Source organism: Rutilus rutilus, assembly GCF_951802725.1.
Source record: "Rutilus rutilus genome assembly, chromosome: 15".
In the NCBI taxonomy this organism is placed as follows: domain Eukaryota; kingdom Metazoa; phylum Chordata; class Actinopteri; order Cypriniformes; family Leuciscidae; genus Rutilus; species Rutilus rutilus.
The window spans coordinates 1,129,408-1,153,447 of record NC_140220.1 but is presented as its reverse complement, the minus strand read 5'-3'; the positions used below and the strand labels follow the sequence as shown (position 1 = coordinate 1,153,447).

Sequence of the window (24,040 nt, the reverse complement as noted above, 5' to 3'; positions counted from 1 at the left end):
CAGTTTTTTAAACACAAGAGTTCATCATTTCTTAAATTGTATATTTGTTCAGTGTCTAACGACCTACATTAGAGGTTTCATGTGTTTACATGACTCGTAGTGTTGACATTTGCCAGATTATATGTAAACCAGTTCGACCCCAATGGCGTGCCAATAAGAACACATCATAAGGTGAAACTAGGCCTGCAAGTTCAGAGTTCAGTCTTTCATAGAGTTTTATCTCTTCATGGTGAATGTTAGCACCTCAGTGATATGTGTTGCACTGTTGCACTGGATCAGCCAATGAGCTTTCCAGATTTTGCTATAGGAAGAAGTCTATGGTGGACACATGTGTTATCCGGAACGTTCTTCCTTTGATTGACAGACACTTCTTGTGACTCCCTGCCCCAAAAAAGGACAAAAGGGGTCTAGGATAGCGAACACCCCCCTCACACACACACACACACACACACACACTCGGCCTGGTGGTCTTACTTTAGCACTCCTATCTGTAGTGGGCATTCCTTCTGGAAGTTTCTGAATGGGGGTTTCGAGAAAGTTGGCTCACGGGTATATAAAGCCTGATGAAGGCCTTCTTCTCGGCAGATAAAGCTAAACCAGCGACCAGAAGAAGTCGGCGACACCAAAACTCAAACCAAACTCAAGTGGATTAAGATCTCCATACGCCTGAGACCTTGTTTTATACCGAAGACAATTATCAAGGTAAGAGGAATTACGAGTTTGGGATTTGCACTGATTTTAGAACATTGGGCCATTAGAATGGGGTTCATATCTGATTATTTTACAGCTTTACATTTTAAAGTCCATTTTTTGAGCATATATGCTCAAAAAATGGACTTTAAAATGTAAAGCTGTAAATAATAATTGGTTCACTCAAAAAAAAAAAAAAAAAAAAAAATGCTGGGTTGTTTTAACCCAACTTTGGGTCAAACATGGACAAACCCAAACGTTGGGTTAAATATTTAAGGTTACACTTTATTTTAAGGTGTCATTGTTACAGTGTAATTATATATTTGAGTAATATTAAGCAACTACATGCACTCACTATAGGATTAGGGTTTGGTTGAGGGTTAGTTGCTAATTATGCATAATTTACTGTTATTACTATGGTAAGTGCATGTAACAAGGACACTGTAAAATAAAGTGTTACCAAATGTAATTAAAAAATGTAACCCAACGGCTGGGTTTGTCCATATTTGACCCAAAGTTGGGTTGAAACAACCCAGCATTTTTTAGAGTGCCTAAAAAAAAGAACACATTTCCAATTAAATTGTTGTAAATCCCGAATGCTTTTAGAGCACATCAGACCAACACTGGCCACACGTGAAGAGCACATGTCTGCAAGCATGCCGACTCATGACAGCTGTGACTTTTCAACCTGAGTAACCCAAAACAACATCCTAAAAATGAGAATAGGTCAAATTACATTAGTAAACCCTCTAAAATGTGCTGAAAAGGATAGTATGGGTTGCATAAATGGGCATTTGCGTGAGGACATGTGACACTCCTCCCCCACTCCTGAACTCATGACAGGTGCTGGACATGTGCTCTGCTTTTACAGCGTAGTGAGGGTTAATCAGCTGTCCTTCATCAAAGGCTCAGAGCGCAGACACAGAAGAGCACATGAAAAGTTCACATTAAACTTCTTAGTTATGAATCATTTTGTGATTTAAGACGTAGTGGTGGAAGTAATGAATGCATGTAAAAAATGTTGGTATGAAAATGTTTTGTTTGTACTATTGGAGGAATAGATAGAAGTCAGAAAGAATAGATAGAATAGAAGTTCAGATTTAATTATTAATAAAACCAGTGTTGCCAACATAGCATTTTTTTATTTCTTAAAAAAAAGCGCCTACTGACAAATCTAGTGACTTTTTGGACTGCTGGTTAATAAAAAAAATAAAAATGGAAAAATGCGACTTTTTAACTCATAATTCTGACTTTTTCTCACAATTGCGAGTTATAAAGTCCAAATAGCATGATATAAAGTTGCAATTGTGTGTTAAAAAGTCTGAATTGCGAGATGTAAACTTGCAATTCGGACTTTTTTCTCGCAATTCGGACTTTATAATTCGCAATTGTGAGACAAAAGTGTCAATGTGTCAATTACAGGAAAACACAATGTTCAAACTCTATTCTTTTTTAATGAAATACATTTGTTTTGGTTATTTTCCAATATTAGAGCTTTATATTCCAGAACCCTCATTTATCCGTTTCCTTCTTGGTTTTGCGCAGATGCCAGAGAAAGCAGCACAGCCCGTGATGGAGGAAGACGTCGAGACCTTCGCTTTCCAGGCTGAGATCGCTCAGCTCATGTCTCTGATCATCAACACCTTCTACTCCAACAAAGAGATCTTCCTCCGAGAGCTCATCTCCAACTCCTCAGACGTGAGTTCATCAGAGATTTAACCTCATCCTTCCCTCGCGGCTCAAAATGACCCGAAGCCCTAAATTATACTCTTTTTTTTTTTTTTGGGCCAGAAAGCTTATTTTATCTCATTTTGACAATATTTTTCCTATTTATTAATGCAATTGTTTTTGGAGATTTTTTTTGTTTGTTGCTATTTCTTATTTTATTTATCTTTAAATGACTAGATTTAATAAAAAAATATAGGTAAATAAACAGCAATGTAAGCCCATTCCTCACATTCTTTCAACTTAAATTCAAAATAACTCACAATTTCATGCATAACCCTTTCAATTCAGCTCTAAATATCTTACATTGAGTGTCTTTGCCGACCTCTCGTGGAAAAATAATAATATAAGATGATATTTCATGACTCTAGATGTCCTTATAGCTCTATATGGAGCAAATGATCTGTTCCTCTGGGTCCTAAAGTCAATTCTCTTCAGTGTGCATTCAGATACACATGTAGACATTATTAAATTATTTTTTGGTAAAGTATTTTGAGCATTTTTAGGTTTTTCTATGTGTACTGAAGCATTCCTCGCACTCCATTCATTCCTAAGGGGGTCAAACTGACCCACGAGGGAAGGATTTCTTACTTTTTTAAATTTCAACCACAAAACTCCTCTAATCCAATAATGGTTCAAGTGCGATGAAAGTCCTGGAGGTCTTGGACCCCTCAGATTTTTTTCAAAATGACCCGAAGGAAGGATGATTAACATCCAGCATTTGTTCCAAAATTCACACAATCCACCATAACCAAAGGCTAAATCCAGTTGTTTCAGTGGCCCATTTTTTTATGTGTCTTTAAAACAGGCACTGGACAAGATCAGATACGAGAGCTTGACAGACCCAAGCAAACTTGATTCATGCAAGGACCTGAAGATTGACATCACCCCCAATCAGAAAGAGCGCACACTCACGATCGTTGACACCGGCATCGGCATGACCAAAGCGGACCTCATTAACAACCTGGGCACCATCGCCAAATCCGGCACAAAGGCCTTCATGGAGGCCCTTCAGGCGGGAGCCGACATCTCCATGATCGGTCAGTTCGGTGTGGGTTTCTACTCCGCCTACCTGGTGGCCGAGAAAGTCACGGTCATCACCAAACACAACGATGACGAGCAGTACATCTGGGAGTCTGCAGCCGGCGGATCCTTCACAGTGAAGCCAGACACTGGTATGAGCTCTTAAAAGTTTTTGATACAAATCAATTGGATCTTTATTCCAAAAGTACTAATCATGCTCTGCAATTATAGGTGAATCCATTGGACGTGGTACCAAAGTCATTCTCCACCTTAAAGAGGATCAGTCTGAATACGTTGAGGAGAAGCGCGTCAAGGAAGTTGTGAAGAAGCACTCTCAGTTCATCGGTTACCCCATCACGCTTTTTGTAAGTGCCTCTACTTTGGTACCTGGACTGCAAACCTTCCAATGCTTCCAGTGCCCAGATTGTAAAACAGAAAAAGATTGCATGATATAAAGTCGCAATTGAGTGTTTTAAAGTCTGAGTTGCGAGATATAAACTTGCAATTCTGACTTTTTTCTCACAATTGCGAGTTATAGAGTCCAAATTGCATGATATAAAGTCGCAATTGAGTGTTTTAAAGTCTGAGTTGCGAGATATAAACTTGCAATTCTGACTTTTTTCTCACAATTGCGAGTTATAATGTCCAAATTGCATGATATAAAGTCTGAAAAAAAAAGTGTCGCTTTTTGTAAGTGCCTCTACTTTGGTACCTGGACTGCAAACCTTCCAATGCTTCTAGTGCCCACATTATAAAACATAAAAATATCTTGCAGATTGAGAAACAGAGAGAGAAAGAGGTTGACCTTGAAGAGGGAGAGAAGGTGGAGGAGGAGGTGGCAGCTGGCGATGACAAAGACAAACCCAAGATTGAGGACTTGGGGGCTGATGAGGATGAAGACACCAAAGATGGCCAGAACAAGAGGAAGAAGAAGGTCAAGGAAAAGTACATTGATGTTCAGGAGCTCAACAAGACCAAACCCCTGTGGACCCGCAACCCAGACGACATCACCAATGAAGAGTACGGCGAGTTCTACAAGAGTTTAAGCAACGACTGGGAGGATCACCTGGCCGTCAAGGTTGGTAGTAATACTGAGTCAGAAATATAACATAAAAATGATTGGACTTTTATTGAGAAGACCATCAATCTCCTTGTTGATACAGCACTTCTCGGTCGAGGGCCAGCTGGAGTTTCGCGCTCTGCTGTTTATTCCCAGAAGAGCCTCCTTTGACCTTTTCGAGAACAAGAAAAAGAGAAACAACATTAAGTTATATGTGCGCAGGGTCTTTATCATGGACAACTGCGATGAGCTCATTCCAGAATACCTCAGTAAGTGTCTCAAGAGTTCATTATAAATGATTCCTAGACATATGACCCAAGAGTTTAAGTGTTAACGAGTTAAACTTCCCTCCCAGACTTCATTAAGGGCGTCGTGGACTCTGAGGATCTGCCGCTGAACATCTCCAGAGAGATGCTTCAACAGAGCAAGATCCTGAAAGTCATCCGCAAGAACCTGGTCAAGAAGTGTCTGGATCTCTTCACCGAACTCGCCGACGACAAAGACAACTACAAGAAGCTTTACGAGCAGTTCTCCAAGAACATCAAGGTATATGTGCTCTTCGAGTAGCTAATGAAACTCATTTGAATATATCCAAGATATATCCTAACATGTATTTTCTATTCTAGCTGGGCATCCATGAGGACTCTCAGAACCGCAAAAAGCTCTCGGAGCTGCTTCGCTACTACACATCTGCTTCTGGAGACGAGATGCTTTCCCTCAAGGACTACGTGTCTCGCATGAAGGACACCCAGAAGCACATCTACTACATCACCGGTTAGTAGTTGGTTCATGAACTTAACCCTCTGGTGCTCTTCACGTGTCAGTCAAAAATGTCAATGAAATGAATGTACTATATTTTAGTTTGATAATGTGTTTTATTTAATATTGTGTATTTTTAGGGGATTTTTTTTCATACTAAATTATATTTACACTGTATTTATAATCCATTTATTCACTTTTTGAGCATAGACCTGAAAAATACATTTCCAACTTAAACTGTGGTATTAAATGGTTTAGAGAAACAGACTGAAGTTTGATCTCTTTTCAAAGACGACACTTGGCGGATTATTGCTGAACTTAAAAAAGTAACAGAATTTTACGTGTTTTGTTCTGGAAAATGCACATAAATACTATTTTAAATTTTTATATGAAATGTATATTTTCTAAAAAACAAATATATATGTTTCAAAACGTAAAATGACAGAAGAGCACCAGATTAAACATTACTTGAACCCAAAGATACCATTTTCTTACAATTGTCAAAACTCTCCAAAGGCGAGACCAAAGATCAGGTGGCGAACTCGGCCTTCGTGGAGCGTCTGCGCAAAGCCGGTCTGGAGGTGATCTACATGATCGAGCCCATCGATGAATACTGCGTTCAGCAGCTGAAGGAATATGATGGCAAAAATCTGGTGTCAGTGACCAAAGAGGGTCTGGAGCTTCCCGAGGACGAGGACGAGAAGAAGAAGCAGGAGGAGTTGAAGACCAAATATGAGAACTTATGCAAGATCATGAAGGACATTCTAGACAAAAAGATTGAGAAGGTAGAAACTGTTAGCATACTAGACTAAGATTTAGAAGTGCATAGTCTTCATAACTCTGAAATGATAATGAATATTTGGATTTGTATCCAAACAGGTCACCGTCTCGAACCGTCTGGTGTCTTCACCTTGTTGCATCGTCACAAGCACATACGGCTGGACGGCCAACATGGAGAGGATCATGAAGTCTCAGGCCTTGAGAGACAACTCCACCATGGGCTACATGACTGCTAAAAAGCACCTGGAAATCAACCCTCTGCATCCCATCGTCGAGACCCTGCGAGAGAAAGCAGAAGCCGACAAGAACGACAAGGCTGTGAAAGACTTGGTGATCCTGCTGTTCGAAACCGCCCTGCTCTCCTCGGGCTTCACCTTGGAAGACCCACAAACACACGCTAACCGCATCTACAGGATGATCAAACTTGGTCTTGGTAAGTGTGATGTCTAAGAGCCTACAGTTTATTACACTCTACAAAATACTGGGTTGTTTCAACCCCAAATTGGGTCAAATATGGACAAACCCAACAGTTGGGTTACATTTTTTAATTACATTTGGTAACACTTTATTTTACAGTGTCCTTGTTACATATGTTACATGTAGTTACCATAGTAATAACAGTAAATTATGCATAATTACATGCAACTAACCCTCAACCAAACCCTAAATATTTTAGCCCTAAAACCCTACAATTTAAAAATGTAACCCAACTTTTGGGTTTGTCCATTTTTGACCTAATTTTGGGTTAAAACAACCCAGCATTTTTTAGAGTGTAGCATTATATTGCACCCTGTTCTTCGGTCATTGGTAATGCCCATCAAAAAACCACTCACTCACTCTTAAAAATAGCGGTTCTTTATTGGCGTTGATGGTTGCATGAAGAACCTTTAACATCCATTGCAAAACAGTTACTTTATAGTGGAAAAAGCTCTTTAGATTTTTCTTGGTAAGTTTACAAGCTTAACCAGCAAGCAATTTTGCATTTAAAAGACGCGAAATAGCAGTACAAACACAGCCCTGACGTCTAGGCTAAAACAAGGCAAAATTTGGCCTGTCAGAGAAAATTTTATAGATGTCTAACCAGAGCCCAAGAACATAACATAGAACATGTCAGAGAAATTAAACACCTTTTAATCACTGTTGACTTTGCTTACATGATGGAATATTATACATCTCGCAAGTTATTTGTGCAAAAACGACATGTAACCAAATTCAAGGTTATTTCGGTTGGTGTGGGTTACTCATAGCCGGACTATATCGGGTCTATAGTTAACATGGATGGCGAAATGATGGCTATTGCTTGCTGGGTACAGTTTTTACCATTAAATTGCACCCTGCTTTTTGGTCATTGGTAATGCCCATCAAAAAACCACTCACTCACTCTTAAAAATAAAGGTTCTTTCATGGCGTTGATGGTTCCATGAAAAACCTTTAACATCCATGGAACCGTTCCATTGCACAAAAGGTTCTTGTTTTTTTCACAAAGTAAACACATCATACAGCAAGAGATAATCTTTGATTAACGATTACAAGGGCACATTATTTTATTTTTTTAAATAATGATGTGCATGGTTAAATCCTCAATGCAATATTCCATTAAAAAATGTAATTGTAAATTTTGCTTTCATGGTGACTTTAAGATTGTTGTCATATAAATGAAATTTCAGAGGAAAAAGTGACTTAATTATTATTTAATCTGTATTTTGCAGGCATCGATGATGATGACTCTACTGTAGAGGACATTACTCAACCCGCTGAAGAAGATATGCCAGTTCTGGAGGGCGATGAAGACAGTTCTAGAATGGAGGAAGTTGACTAAAGAGTTTTAGTGTAAATAGCACTAAATTGTTCATGTATTTTTAATGGAATGTTTATTTTTGTTGTGTGTGTGTGTGACCAGAAAACTGTATGTTCTGAGCTTTTCTAATTTAAGCTGTTTTTGTAAACATGAGTTGAACATTTTTAATAAATGATTAATAATACATATGATCTGAGGTCTGTCCTTATTTCGCTGCAACTTCTGATTTCATTAAAGCAACGATCTAGAAATTTCATGTCCCTGTTGGCCACGCCCCCTTTAACCGATGTATGGTGACGAGGGGATGATTGACAGTCAAGCCCCTCCCCTCGCGCCCATTGGAAAGCATTGAGAAGATTCGAGAGATTTGTGGAACGTACGCGTTCTCGAACTCTCTCAGCTGGACGTATATAAGTGAGCGTAACGCACGCGCGTGTGTACGCGTCTCTCAAAGTGACAGTTGAGGAGAGAAATCTCACAGCTTTCGTCAGGAGAACCGCCTAATCTAATTCACTTTAACATATCATTAAAGGTAAGAAAATATAATCGGAATAACATCCTAATTCAATACTATTTCACTTTTTTTTGTTATAATATGAGGATATTCGACGTTTAATCCCGTTTCATTCATTCCGCTAACAGTTGTGATGCTATTTAACATTTAAAGTACACGGAGATTTTTTTTTTAACTTGTATTTGAGCAAATATGAAGTTCATGTAAGTTTTTCTTACACCTGTAAATCGCTGTTACTATATTTAAAAGGGCTTAATTTTGAAATGAAGCGGAGAATGAGGAGTCCATCTGGAGTTTTACCTCAGAGGATTGTCATCAGATTAAACGAGCCTATTAAAAGATTCACTGTCAATAAATATGCTTATGAAAGCATCTGAGGACCTCATTATTGCATGTGCATGTTTGTAAGAGTGCATTTTAAATATGCGAGTTTTATACATGCATATCGAGGATGTCAATATTAAAGCATAACGTATTGGTATTTTTCCCGACTGCATTATAGTGTCTCCTTCACATATTACACGCTTGTACAGTGATAACTGAAGTGATGTTCTCCATGTTAATGCATATAGAGAGTTCGGTAGGTTCTAGAAGCTTGTAATGATCGGCTTGGACCGGCAGGTGGCGCTCGTTTCCCTTCAGCTTAGTGTGGGAGTTAAACAAATCCCTGTCTAATGAGTTTAATGGGTTAATAATAGAATTAATATGTTTTATGTGCATAACACTTTTGCATTTTGAATTAAACCTCGCTATGAGCCTCAGATGGTTCAGGTTAAGATCAACTAAAGTGTGTTACAGTATCCACATTTAACCAGCTTCCTTTGCATTAAATACTTGCCTAATGCTTTTTTAAATACTAAAATTATAATTAAATAATGACAAGCAACATCTCCGTGCTTATTTATTTATTTATTTTACTGAGTGTTATATGTCTTTACTGATGCAATGCCTACAGGCCACATGCAATTACAATTATTAATTACATTGTTTAAATGAATACATGTTTAGCTTACTGTGATTTTGTATATGCAAATTTCTGAAATGCATAACTTAGTTTCCTCTGATAACAAATCACTGTAAATTGTAATATAGACTCATGCATTTTCTGTAAAGCTGCTTTTTATACAAATAAATGTGAATTGAATTGAATTGGAAGTCGAGAACTGTGCATCGCTGATAGAAATGTACAGTTAAATTAAAGTCCCCGTAGTCAATAATTTTATCCCTTAAAACTCATCTTTGATCACCAAAATTACATATTTAAACGTTTTTCCTTGAAAAAATATTCTTCATGCCTTAAAACATCTTGAATGTAACTCGACACCCTTGCCTCATTTAGAATATGCAAATTCGTAAATATTAATTTATTCAAAAATAAAAGTTTGTGATTACATAATATATGTGTGTTCTGTGTATTTTGTATAAATACACACATATACATGTATACATTTAAGAAATATTTGCATGTTACTGTATATATATATATTATATATATATATATTAATAACACATTTTTCTTAAAAAAATATATATATATATATATATATATATATATATATGCATGTGTGTGTATTTATATATACAAAATAATTATACACAGAACACACATATATATTATGTAATCACAAACTTTTATTTTGGATGCGATTTAGAATATAATAGACAAGATAAGATAATCTGTCATGTCTGAGATGCTGCCCATGATCCTCGTCAGATAGTGTGTGTAATGTTGTGTTTGTCCCACACACTCGCAGATGCCGGAGGTGCACGACCAGCCGATGGAGGACGAGGAGGCCGAGACCTTCGCTTTCCAGGCTGAGATCGCTCAGCTCATGTCTCTGATCATCAACACCTTCTACTCCAACAAAGAGATCTTCCTCCGAGAGCTCATCTCCAACTCCTCAGACGTGCGTAACCCTGCCAAGAGTGACCAGCATTCCCTGTAACACCGCAGAAGGATAATCCGTCTTATTATTATTATTACGGTTACACTTTATCGTTAGGTGTCATTGTTACAGTGTAATTATATATTTAAGTGCTGAGTAATAATAATTAACCACATGCTCTTACTATAGGATTAGTGTAGGATTAGGGTTTGGTTGAGGCTTATTTGCATGCAATTATGCATAATTTACTGTTATTACTATGGTAACTACATGTAAGATATGTAACAAGGACACTGGAAAATAAAGTGTTACCCACTTTACAATAAGGTTCATTAGTGAACATGAACTGAGAATGAGCAATACTTCTCCAGCATTTATTAATCTTAGTTAATATTAATTTCAATATGTACTAATACGTTATTAAAATCAAAGGTTGTATTTGTAAACATTAATGCACTGTGAACTAACACTGAACAGCTGTATAGTTTTATTAACTAACATTAACAAAGATTAAAAAATACTGTAACAAATATTTTGCTCATTGTTAGTTTATGTTAGTTAATACATTAATGTTAACGAATGAACCTTATTGTAAAGTGTTACCAATAAAAACAAAGCGCATTACAAGCAATAGAACAAAAATATCACTGCAAAATTATAATTAAATTATTGTTTTTAAATGGCATTTAGCCTTCAAAGTGCCCCATAATGCATTTTAAAACCTTTCCTTTCATGCAGTGTGAGATAAAGCTGTTTGTGAAGAGAAAAGCTCTGCGGTTTCAAAGATACATGGGGGTTTTGTCTGCTAAAAGAAAGAGTCGATTCAGTCTCACTGCTGAACCTGCGTAGGTTTGTAACTAATTTGCATAATGTGGTCTTGATTGGCTGAACAGCATCTCTTAGCTCCGCCCTCAAACGCTGTAGTGTATCTGAGACTGGGAGAGTTTGGTTCGTGTTGTTCATGTGGAGAAGACGCTGTTTTCTGAGACTGATACGGTAAACCCACGCCATCATTACTGTTCGTATCACTGAGATCAAGAGCTGAGATTCACATATGATAATGAGCGGTTGCTTTCTGACCAATCAGAGCAGAGCAGCTCTCAGAGAGGCGGGGCTTAGAGAGACTGAATCTTCAAACGAACCGTTTTCAGACTCTTTGAGAAATTAGGTGATGTGAAATGTGTTAAAAGAAAATTAAAGTGAAACTGAATATTGAGTCGTTTCAATGTAGGAGACAACATTAGGAACCTTTAAAAAGCATAATAGGGGCACTTTAAAAACACTGCATCCATAAATCCATGCAAATAATAAAACAAAAAAACAAAGGACATTACATGCAATTTAACTACGTTTTTCTGTCTTAATAAACCTGCGTAAGAGAACAGTGTAACGCAAAAGGAATTAAATAGTTCTTCATGTAACTTTAAAAAATAACCATATTTAGATATGCTGATAAATTGTATAATTTAACTACTATTCCATCATTTAAAAAAAAGGCATCATACAAAATTGTTTTTTGTATTTTATTTAAAAAAAAAATTGCTGATAATTTATCATTTAGCTACTATTCCATAATTTAAAAAACCTAAGTAAATAAGGTAAATCTAGTCTTCATGACGACTTTAAAGTGTGTTTTTGACCTGGGATGCGTGTAAACCTGTAGGAGACAAAATTAGGAACCTTTAAAATAGCAGAATAGGGGCACTTTAAAAACTATGCATCCATAAATACATGCAAATAATAAAACAAAATAACAAAGCAATTTAACAAAGTTTTTCACTGTAACGCATAAGGAACTAAACATTTCTTCTGTTTCCCATCAGGCTTTGGACAAAATCCGCTATGAAAGTCTCACAGACCCGAGCAAGCTGGACTCAGGAAAAGACCTCAAAATCGAAATCATTCCCAACAAACAAGAGCGCACACTCACGATCATCGACACCGGCATCGGCATGACCAAAGCGGACCTCATTAACAACCTGGGCACCATCGCCAAATCCGGCACAAAGGCCTTCATGGAGGCCCTTCAGGCGGGAGCCGACATCTCCATGATCGGTCAGTTCGGTGTGGGTTTCTACTCCGCCTACCTGGTGGCCGAGAAAGTCACGGTCATCACCAAACACTTAGATGACGAGCAGTACGCGTGGGAATCGTCCGCGGGCGGATCCTTCACCGTTAAGGTGGACAACTGTAAGTGGAACGAAGCGCTCCATTAAATACGATTGTCTTTGAATTATTTTAACCCTCTGGTGTTTTTCGCATGTCGGTCAAAAATTAATTAAAATTTAATTAATGTACAATATTTTAGTTCAATAGTGTTTTTTATATAATATATTGTATTGATTTTATGGTACTAAATTATATTTATGCTTTATTTATAATGCTTTTATTCACTTTTTGAGCACAGACCTGAACATTTAATGTCCAGCTTAAACTGTGGTAAATCTTGAATGCTTTAGAGCGACAGACTGAAGTTTGATCTCTGTTCAAAGACGACACTTGGCAGATTATTGCTGAAGTCAAAAAAGTTCAATTAAAAAAAGTTTATTTAAAGTATATTTTCAAAAACATGTTTTACTCTAAAAATGTTAGAAAATCAAAGCCATATATCTAAACAAGTTGTGTTCAAAATTTGAGCTTGAGAAAATGATCTTTCAGTGAGAGTGTGTTCGGCTGCAGTACCAAACGCTTCCACTAGAAGGAATTCTCACATTAATTCCCTATGCGCTCGTTTTAGACCGCGAGGAGCACAAATGTGACTATTTTTTATTTCAGGTCCATTTAACCTGTTCCAATCATGTCCATGATTTTTTTGTGTTCACATAATAAGTGCCAAAACCTGAAAAAAAAAGTTCCGTGCCATTCTAATGAAGTAAAAAAAATTCTAAACAAAATGTAAACATTTTCGGTCAAAAATCACCAAAGAGCACCAGAGGGTTAAAGAGGATTATCTCTGAATTATTGCACTGGAACTGTAATGTGAAATGAATGTTCTTTACAGCCGAGCCAATGGGCCGCGGCACAAAAGTGATCCTGCATCTGAAGGAGGACCAGATGGAGTACATCGAAGAGCGGCGAGTCAAAGAGATCGTGAAGAAGCACTCGCAGTTCATTGGCTACCCCATCACGCTCTTCGTGAGTGCTTTAGTGGCTCATTCTGCAGAACAGGACATTAGATTTTAAGGATCATTAATTTAACCGCACATTCACATATTCACGGTTTTCTGATGACATGACATGCAGGACGGGCAAATACATTTTGTTTTATGTATTTTAAATTTACATTTATAGCTTTTCCAGGAGAAATCCTGGTTCAGTGGATTTATTTAAATGTTTATTTTTCCCCTTTCTTACTGCGAGCAAAAGCCTTTTTTGGTGTTTTGTTTAATTTTTTTTCTGATATGTATCATTTAGCTCATATTCCATCATTTAAAAAGATGACCATATTTAATTGATTTTTTTGTATTTTGTTTATTTTACATTTTTGCTTATATAATGTGTCATTAAGCTATCGTTTAAAAAAATGACCTCATACTTGCGTTTTCAAAAGTGCACAAAAACATCCCACTCGACTAGTTACTTTCATGAAGATATGATTACATTCAAATGGACTAATTTAGCTTTTTTTTCAATTTTTCATCAATTTATTAGTGCTTACGGTACACTTGTCTTCTAATGGAATATTTGATCTTGCTTAGAAAATGTACTTTTATACATAAAGAAAATGACGATCACATCCCTCTCATGCATGTAACGATGCTTTTGGGAAACACACTCCAGATTAGCTATTTCAGCTGTGCTTTATGCTTATTTCAGGTCGAGAAGGAGCGCGATAAGGAGGTGAGCGATGATGAAGCGGAGGAGGAAGAGGAGAAGAAAGAGGAAGAGGAGGGCGAGAAGGACGAGGACAAGCCCAAGATCGAAGACGTGGGCTCAGACGACGAGGACCACGACGAGGACCACGACGACAAGTGCTCCGACAAGAAGAAGAAGAAGAAGAAGAAGATCAAGGAGAAGTACATCGACCAGGAGGAGCTCAACAAGACCAAACCCCTGTGGACACGCAACCCCGATGACATCACCAACGAAGAGTACGGCGAGTTCTACAAGAGCCTGACCAACGACTGGGAGGACCACCTGGCCGTCAAGGTGACTGAGATAGTAGATGTGCAGAAACTGATAGAAGTGCAGTATAATAGAGACTGAGCGCATTTAGGCCACGCCCACACAGGGGGGGGGGGGGGGCAATCCCACCGTATAGAGACTGAGCGCATTTAGGCCACGCCCACACGGGGGGGGGGGGGGCAATCCCACCGTATAGAGACTGAGCGCATTTAGGCCACGCCCACACGGGGGGGGGGGGGGGGGGGGGCAATCCCACCGTATAGAGACTGAGCGCATTTAGGCCACGCCCACACGGGGGGGGGGGGGGGGCAATCCCACCGTATAGAGACTGAGCGCATTTAGGCCACGCCCACACGGGGGGGGGGGGCAATCCCACCGTCTCCATTGACTCTGTATTGAGTGAAGGTGCCTCGTCATTTCTGACTTATAACAAACAACAACAACGTCTAAAAGCTGCTATGTGACAAGGTGTACAGCAAACAAGCTAAATAACCCAGAAATAAGTTTTTATAAGCTAAAAAAAATAGTTTAATTGCACATTTTTCATAACAATAAATGTAAAATTCTGTAACTTTAAGTTCACTTTTTTCACTTCATCAATAATCCTTCAAATGTGTCGTCTTTGAAAAGAGACCAAACTTAAGTCTGTTGCTCTAAACCATTCAACATTTACCACAGTTTAACTTTAATTTAATAATAAATTTGAAATAAATCATACATTTAATTTAAGGTCTGTGTTCAAAAAGTGAATTAATGGATTATAAATACAGCGTAAATATAATTTAGTACCATAAAATCCCCTAAAAATAATACAAGATATGAAAAAAACAACAACATGAAACTAAAATATATTCATTTCATTGCAAAAAAATAATAATTTCTGTCATTTCTTACCGACACGTGAAGAGCACACCTCAGAGGGTTTAGTGCACGTGAAGAGCACCAGAGGGTTTAGTGCACGTGAAGAGCACCAGAGGGTTTAGTGCACGTGAAGAGCACACCTCAGAGGGTTTAGTGCACGTGAAGAGCACCAGAGGGTTTAGTGCACGTGAAGAGCACCAGAGGGTTTAGTGCACGTGAAGAGCACACCTCAGAGGGTTTAGTGCACGTGAAGAGCACCAGAGGGTTTAGTGCACGTGAAGAGCACCAGAGGGTTTAGTGCACGTGAAGAGCACCAGCACCAGAGGGTTTAGTGCACGTGAAGAGCACCCCTCAGAGGGTTTAGTGCACGTGAAGAGCACCAGAGGGTTTAGTGCACGTGAAGAGCACCAGAGGGTTTAGTGCACGTGAAGAGCACCAGAGGGTTTAGTGCACGTGAAGAGCGCCAGAGGGTTTAGTGCACGTGAAGAGCGCCAGAGGGTTTAGTGCACGTGAAGAGCACCAGAGGGTTTAGTGCACGTGAAGAGCACCAGAGGGTTTAGTGCACGTGAAGAGCGCCAGAGGGTTTAGTTTAACCGACTGATGGTGTGTTTGTTTTCCCATGTAGCACTTCTCTGTGGAAGGTCAGCTGGAGTTTCGCGCGCTGCTCTTCATTCCTCGCCGAGCTCCGTTCGACCTCTTCGAGAACAAGAAGAAGAAGAATAACATCAAGCTGTACGTGCGCAGGGTCTTCATCATGGACAACTGCGACGAGCTCATCCCAGAGTACCTCAGTAAGAATCAAATCAGAGTCTGATTCTGAATATACGCTTAAGACGCCACAGATTTCCCAGTGTTCTTAGGTAACCTTAAGTCTCAGTGTTGTTTATTCTGCTGTGTTTTTAACCCTGTAAAGCGTGACATGAGAAGCATCTGGAAGACATGTTTTAAAAATCTAAACTTTTTTTGATACATCAAGATTTTATGGCTTTGAGTATGATATAGTGAGGAAAAAACAGCAGATGCTGATGTTTATATGGACAAATAAGATGAAATTCTGATGCTTGTGATGTAAATCAATGATACTTACATAAAATGCATTTAGATATCAATATTTGGCAATAATATGTCTTAGTAAGATGATATTAAAATGATCAATACATATAATGCAATGCAATACAATGATGATTGAGAGATTAACCTTCTTCAAAAGCCTGATGATCATATTTGATACTTTCTAATAAATGATGTCTGATAATCAAGTAAACCGAAGCTGCTTCAGTGCAGATGAAATATTACTAACAATATAAAAGTTATTATGTTTACTTGATAAAAATCAGTGCAGATTTGACACGTGAAGCACGAGCTGACATTCGTAGAGTTTTACTATGATAAAAAAAGTCTAAACTATCAAATTTTTAGTGGGGATGAACCGATATGAAAAGTTTGGCCGATACCGATAATTCTTTATATTTGAAAGCGATATATTGGCCGATAAATCTAAATATTGATTTTATTAAATTTTTTAGAGCCTGATTACAAAAACAAAAGTCTCACCATTAAAAGTCACGTCCTCAGCAGAAGCAAATTATCCATTATTTATCGTCTTTGATATATATCGGCCAAATTTTCTTATCTGGCCGATAACGATGACATTAAAAATGAACCGATATCGGCTGAGATGGTGGCCGATATATATCGCGCATCCCTAGTTTTGATCATTTACAGGCCTTCGAAAAAGGTGCATATCAAATATGAGACAGTAGGGTTAATATGATCCATCTTTCCTCCCAGACTTCATTAAGGGCGTCGTGGACTCTGAGGATCTGCCACTGAACATCTCCAGAGAGATGCTTCAACAGAGCAAGATCCTGAAAGTCATCCGCAAGAACCTGGTCAAGAAGTGTCTGGATCTCTTCACCGAACTCGCTGAGGACAAAGACAACTACAAGAAGCTTTACGAGCACTTCTCCAAGAACATCAAGGTGAAAACTGATGCTCTTATCGCTTAAAACAAGTGCTTTAATCCTTCCCTGAGCTCATTTTGACCTGAAACTCATTTTTTTTATATTGAGTGTTCATCAGAGGGGTCCAAGACCCCAGGACTTCAGTCGCACTTGAATGGATTCAATGAGTTTTGTGGTTGAAATTCAAAAAAGTAACAAATCCTTCCATCGTGGGTCAATTTGACCCTCTTAGGAATGAATGTAATGCGAGGAATGCTTCAGTAAAACCTAAACATGCTCAAACTTTACCAAAAAATTATCTTATGTCTACATGTGTATCTGAATGCACACTGAAGTGAACTGAGTTTAGGACCCAGAGGAACAGCTCATATAGAGCTATAAGCCCATCTAGAGTCATGAAATATCATCTTATATTATTATTTTTCCACAAGAGGTCAAAGACACCCGATGTAAGATATTTAGAGCTGAATTAAAAGGCTTATGCATGAAATTGTGAGTTATTTTGAATTTAAGTTGAAAGAATGTGAGGAATGTGCTTAAGTTACTATTTATTTATTATTCATTGATCAAATCTAGTAATTTAAAGGTAAATAAAATTTAAAAAGTCCAAAAAATGGCATAAAAAATTTGAAAACATATTATCAAAATGAAATAAAATAAGCTTTCTGGACAAAAAATTAAAAATAGTATAATTTTAGGGCTTCGGGTCATTTTGACCCGCGAGGGAAAGATGTGTTACAAAGTGCGAGGGAAGTATGAGGTTAAAGGTCATTGAAGGAGTGAATAAACATGCTGTTTTCCTCACACACAGCTGGGCATCCATGAAGACTCTCAGAACAGAAAGAAGTTGTCGGAGCTGCTGCGCTACTACACATCCGCTTCTGGAGACGAGATGGTCTCCCTCAAAGATTACGTCACGCGCATGAAGGACACACAGAAGCACATCTACTACATCACCGGTTAGTGGTTGGCTGATGAACTTAAACATGATTTTAACTAGGGCTGGTATCCATTCAGATGTTTCGATTCGATTCGCAAGCTCTAAATTCGATTCCCGATTTTTCATTACAATTGTCAAAACTCTTTCCAAAGGCGAGACCAAAGATCAGGTGGCGAACTCGGCCTTCGTGGAGCGTCTGCGCAAAGCCGGTCTGGAGGTGATCTACATGATCGAGCCCATCGATGAATACTGCGTTCAGCAGCTGAAGGAGTTCGAGGGCAAGAACCTGGTGTCAGTGACCAAAGAGGGTCTGGAGCTTCCCGAGGACGAGGACGAGAAGAAGAAGCAGGAGGAGAAGAAGGCCAAGTTCGAAAGCCTGTGCAAGATCATGAAGGACATCCTGGAGAAGAAAGTTGAGAAGGTAATGATCAGTTAATATAGGGATGCACCGATGTGAAAATTCTGGCCGATACGATAACCGATAATTCTGTGTATTTCAAAGCCGATAACCGATAAATTGGCTGATAAATCGAAATCCAAATTTTTATTTAATTTGAGAGCCTGATTACAAAGACAAAAGTCTCAGCATTAAAACCCACGTCCCAAACACACAATTATAATGTTCCCTTTTGAGTGAACTCGCACTTTGGGGAACTTGCTTCGGTGTATTGGATTAGGATTGGATTAGTTTCATTCATACTTCAGATGCGTCACGCTAAGGGTGTTCCCCAAAGTGTTACAGTCGTTTTTTACCGGACCCCATTTTGAAAGGCCCTGAATTAAACATTGCAGTGGTGCTTCTATACATCAGATTGTTAACTGGCATGTTTATCCTTGCGTCAGGTCACCGTCTCGAACCGTCTGGTGTCTTCGCCTTGTTGCATCGTCACAAGCACATACGGCTGGACGGCCAACATGGAGAGGATCATGAAGGCTCAGGCCCTGAGAGACAACTCCACCATGGGCTACATGGCCGCCAAGAAGCACCTGGAAATCAACCCGGACCATCCCATCGTCGAGACCCTGCGAGAGAAAGCAGAAGCCGACAAGAACGACAAATCGGTGAAGGATCTGGTGATCCTGCTGTTCGAGACGGCGCTGCTCTCCTCGGGCTTCACGCTGGACGACCCGCAGACGCACTCCAACCGCATCTACAGGATGATCAAACTCGGCTTAGGTTAGACATTTTTATTATTAAATATGTTAAAAATGTACAAGACAAATGAGAAAAAAAGTGTACAATTCTTTAAAATTATACTTAAAAGTGTTAAAAAATAATACTTATTTTACAAAAAAATAATAATTCCAAACAAATGTGTACAATTCTTTCAAATTATACTAAAAATATACATTATTTTAGAATGTTACCAAGAAAACAGCAAAACTAAAACAAATGTTTTTAAAAAATGTTAAAAAATGTAAATAAAATGTTGGTAGCCACGATAGCCTCGTGGTCAGTGCGCTTCAGGCAACCCGAGTTCGAGTCCACCTCGCTTCCTGTCTAGCTACTGTCCCAATAAAAGGCAAAAACGCCAAAAATAAATCTTAAAATAAATATATATATATATATATTTTAATTCTTTAAAATTATACTAAAGTGTTAAAAATATACATTATTTTAGAATGTTACCAAGAAAACAGCAAAACTAAAACAATTTTTTTTTTTTTTTGTAAAAATAAATAAATAAATAACGTTAGAAATGTTCAAGCTTAAAACAAATATAAAAAACGTAAAATAAATTGTTAAAAATGTGTAAAATTCTTAAAAATTATACTAAAGTGTTAAAAATATACATTATTTTAGAATGTTACCAAGAAAACAGCAAAACTAAAACAAATTTGTTTTTTTTAAATTGTTTAAAAAATAAATAAATAACGTTAGAAATGTTCAAGCTTAAAACAATTATAAAAAACGTAAAATAAATTGTTAAAAATGTATAAAATTCTTTAAAATTATACTAAAGTGGCAAAAATATAGATTATTTTAGAATGTTACCAAGAAAACAGCAAAACTAAAACAAATTTTTTTTTTTTGTAAAAATAAATAAATAAATAACGTTAGAAATGTTCAAGCTTAAAACAAATATAAAAAAACGTAAAATAAATTGTTAAAAATGTGTAAAATTCTTAAACATTATACTAAAGTGTTAAAAATATACATTATTTTAGAATGTTACCAAGAAAACAGCAAAACTAAAACAAATGTTTTTAAAAAATGTTAAAAAATGTAAATAAAATGTTGGTAGCCACGATAGCCTCGTGGTCAGTGCGCTTCAGGCAACCCGAGTTCGAGTCCACCTCGCTTCCTGTCTAGCTACTGTCCCAATAAAAGGCAAAAACGCCAAAAATAAATCTTAAAATAAATATATATATATATATTTTAATTCTTTAAAATTATACTAAAGTGTTAAAAATATACATTATTTTAGAATGTTACCAAGAAAACAGCAAAACTAAAACAAATTTTTTTTTTTTGTAAAAATAAATAAATAAATAACGTTAGAAATGTTCAAGCTTAAAACAAATATAAAAAACGTAAAATAAATTGTTAAAAATGTGTAAAATTCTTAAAAATTATACTAAAGTGTTAAAAATATACATTATTTTAGAATGTTACCAAGAAAACTGCAAAACTAAAACAAATTTGTTTTTTTTAATTGTTTAAAAAATAAATAACGTTAGAAATGTTCAAGCTTAAAACAATTATAAAAAACGTAAAATAAATTGTTAAAAATGTATAAAATTCTTTAAAATTATACTAAAGTGTTAAAAATATAGATTATTTTAGAATGTTACCAAGAAAACAGCAAAACTAAAACAATTTTTTTTTTATAAATAAAAAAACGTTAGAAATGTTCAAGCTTAAAACAAATATTTAAAAAAGTAAAATAAATTGTTAAAAAAATGTGTAAAATTCTTAAAAATTATACTAAAGTGTTAAAAATATACATTATTTTAGAATGTTACCAAGAAAACAGCAAAACTAAAACAAATTTGTTTTTTTTAATTGTTTAAAAAATAAATAAATAACGTTAGAAATGTTCAAGCTTAAAACAATTATAAAAAACGTAAAATAAATTGTTAAAAATGTATACAATTCTTTAAAATTATACTAAAGTGTTAAAAATATAGATTATTTTAGAATGTTACCAAGAAAACAGCTAAACTAAAATGTTTTAAAAATGTTTAAATAAACTCAAACTTATAGTAAACTACAGTGCAGAAATGGTGTGTTTAAAACACTGAATGTGTAATGACATTCATCATGACGTTCACTGTGTGTGTGTGTGTGTGTGTGTGTGTGTGTGTGTGTGTGTCAGGCATCGACGAGGACGATGCTCCCACTGAAGAGGTGAGTTCTGCTCCGGTCGAGGAGATGCCGGCGCTCGAGGGAGACGACGACGCCTCACGCATGGAGGAGGTCGACTGAGCACAGGAAAAACAGGAACACGCACTCACCGTCTCTAGCTCTGTGTAAAAAGATTTCATTGACATCCTACCTTTCCTTTTTTGTATTCTTTTGAGTTGTATTTGCAAATTTTTTTGTATTTAATAACATTCCAATGTTGATTTTTGAGTGTTTATGGGATGTAAAGTATGACACTGATACTGTATTATTGACACGGCGGGATCCTGAAATAAAGTTCAGCATATCGGGTCATCTGATGACGGACTCTTCGTGTTTATCAGAAATGATAGCCTACTGTTCTCTGTTGAATCTCACCCCTCAGTACATATAGGCATTACTTCCTTGCATAAGTCAGTAAATGCAGAATGACTATAGTTGCCATAATGCATCAGGTATATTTTCTATGCATTTCTATTTTTGTAAATGTGTCCTGAATTGATGAATTGAGAGAATTGTGAATTTGACTAATGAAGGAGATCAACTAATGATCATCCAGTTCTCTAAGAGCTCAGAAGTGCTCAGTGAAGAGCTTCGTGTGTCAAGCACAGCGTCAGATATAGCCTTTAATTAATCAGAAACATCCAAAGTCTCGGCCTCTTCCACTGTTTTACACGTTTATAATGACTAGAAATATCGGCATGTTTTAAATATTGCGAGATCTGGCCACACCCCTATTAGTAATTATGCTGATGAACATTTAATATTTGAATTTTGGATCAAAGTATTACAGCACTGGTTAGTGTAAGTATTGTACACATACCGAGTACTGAGCTCTCTGCGTTCACGTGATATTATTATTTTATTGTATTAAGTACTGAGATGTTTCTAAGTAAAGCATATACTTTAACAGTGTGGTTTAATTCAATGTTACTTTTTTTTTTGAGGGAAATATATTGCAAAGGAAACTTTTAACTAAATAGATAAAATAAGTAAAATATAGTATTATAATATCTATCGGAGTAAACCAGGAGGAATCCGTGAACTCTTTTAAATCCCCTTTTAAAACACACTCTATCGAAGACTCTTCCCGCTTTTACATGAATTACGATTTTGGAAATTACTTTTATTCCTCAGCTGTGGGTCGTTTCACCTGCCTTCATGTTTCAAGTGGTCGAAACTTGTATTTGATTCTTGTGAAGCACTTTGGACTGTTGGTTTTAAAAGTGCTTTATAAAAATAAAATAAATTTTTTTTTTTTGGCGAGGTCAGTGTAAATAACTTACTCCAGTACACCGGGCTTCAAGTCGAGAGTCTTTATGGTCATTTATGCTCACACATAACGAAAGTTTGTATGAGACTCTCAGCTTTAAACATTATCAAGAGCAGAAAATAACACAAGCAATTATAAACCCGACTTTTAAATAGAAATATAAAAATATAAAATAGACATAGAAATGTCAACTCTAAACACCTCAAGTAAAAACTGGACACTGGTACACTGTATGTACATAAATGAAATAAATAATTAGATGGCAGCAGAGTGAATATAAACTAGAGTGTAAATGTAAATAAAGTCAAAATAAAATAAACCAAAGTGCGTCAATGCAAAACAGTCGGAGTTATGTATTCAATGTCCTTTTTCATCAGTAGAGGTAGGTGTACGTGTGAGCAAGTGAGTGTGTGGCTGTAGGGAGGCTGCATGTGTGTATGACTGCGAGAGAGTGGGGGGGGGTGATGGCTTTCACAGCTCTGGGGAATAAGCTGTTTTTGAGTCTGGTTGTGGTGATCTTAATGTTTCTGAAGGAAGGAAGCGGTACAAACAATCCATTTCCCGGGTGGATGGGATCCGCCACGATGCGGCTGGCCTTCTTCTTGACCCGGGCAGCACATGTGTGGTAGATGGCAGCCCACAATCCTCTGAGCAGTTCTCATCACCCGGGCCAAGTCCTTCATTTCCTTTGCGGTGCAGCTGCCATACCACACCGCTGCACTAAAACAGAGTATGCTTTCTGTTGCTTTCCACTGTAGAAGTTCTTGAGCAGCTGAGAGGAGAGTCCAGTACGTTTTAACTAAGCCGTTGTTGCGCCTTCTCCACCAGGTGTGATGTGTTGACAGACCAGGGCAGGTCAGATGAAATGTGGACGCCCAGGAACTTGATACTACCCACCCGCTCCACTGCGTCCCCCTGTGTACAGAGAGGAGCGTGCTTCGTCTTCCTGGACCTCCTGAAGTCCACTATGACCTCCTTGGTCTTGCTGGTGTTCAAAATGAGATTATTAGTTGAACACCAGTATATCAGGTGCTGGATCTCCTCTCTGTATTGAGTCTCATCGTTGTCGGATATGTGACCCACCACGGTGGTGTCGTCCGCAAACTTCACGAGCATGTGTGTGGAGTGACTAGCAGAACAGTCACGAGTAAAAAGGCTGAAGAGGGCCGGGCTGAGCACACAGCCCTGCGGTGTTCCAGTGTTCAGGATCAGGGTGGAAGATGTAGAGTTCCCTATCCTCACCATCTGTGGTCGGTTTGTGAGAAAGTCCCTGATTAGTCCACGAATAGCATCCTA

The 24,040-nt window shown here is 37.5% G+C and overlaps 2 protein-coding genes across 2 annotated transcripts; both read left to right on the top strand.

Moving 5' to 3' along the window:
* The first annotated feature begins 434 nt into the window (after positions 1-434).
* LOC311304603 (heat shock protein HSP 90-alpha 1) lies at positions 435-8,020 on the top strand. The gene is made up of 11 exons (XM_084431722.1): positions 435-702; positions 2,236-2,388; positions 3,224-3,590; positions 3,670-3,803; positions 4,214-4,516; positions 4,602-4,767; positions 4,854-5,044; positions 5,125-5,272; positions 5,774-6,042; positions 6,137-6,470; positions 7,747-8,020. Exons 2-11 carry the CDS (start codon positions 2,236-2,238, stop codon positions 7,854-7,856), a joined length of 2,175 nt encoding a protein of 724 aa, XP_084287848.1. The 5' UTR covers positions 435-702; the 3' UTR covers positions 7,857-8,020.
* Positions 8,021-8,182: 162 nt separating this feature from the next.
* On the top strand, positions 8,183-21,791 carry LOC311304465 (heat shock protein HSP 90-alpha). Its single transcript, XM_084431461.1, has 11 exons — positions 8,183-8,367; positions 10,104-10,256; positions 12,059-12,425; positions 13,237-13,370; positions 14,052-14,384; positions 15,847-16,012; positions 17,013-17,203; positions 17,997-18,144; positions 18,278-18,546; positions 18,969-19,302; positions 21,446-21,791. The coding sequence occupies exons 2-11, from the start codon at positions 10,104-10,106 to the stop codon at positions 21,553-21,555; spliced, it is 2,205 nt and encodes a 734-aa protein (XP_084287587.1). The 5' UTR covers positions 8,183-8,367; the 3' UTR covers positions 21,556-21,791.
* The last annotated feature ends 2,249 nt before the right edge of the window (positions 21,792-24,040 follow it).

Coding starts and splice junctions, on each gene's coding strand:
- LOC311304603 (XM_084431722.1), top strand. CDS start 2,236: ATGCCAGAGAAAGCAGCACAGCCCGTGATGGAGGAAGACGTCGAGACC. Junction 4,517..4,601: donor AGGATCACCTGGCCGTCAAG/GTTGGTAGTAAT, acceptor TTGTTGATACAG/CACTTCTCGGTCGAGGGCCA. Junction 5,045..5,124: donor AGTTCTCCAAGAACATCAAG/GTATATGTGCTC, acceptor TTTCTATTCTAG/CTGGGCATCCATGAGGACTC.
- LOC311304465 (XM_084431461.1), top strand. CDS start 10,104: ATGCCGGAGGTGCACGACCAGCCGATGGAGGACGAGGAGGCCGAGACC. Junction 14,385..15,846: donor AGGACCACCTGGCCGTCAAG/GTGACTGAGATA, acceptor TTTCCCATGTAG/CACTTCTCTGTGGAAGGTCA. Junction 18,145..18,277: donor GCACATCTACTACATCACCG/GTTAGTGGTTGG, acceptor CTCTTTCCAAAG/GCGAGACCAAAGATCAGGTG.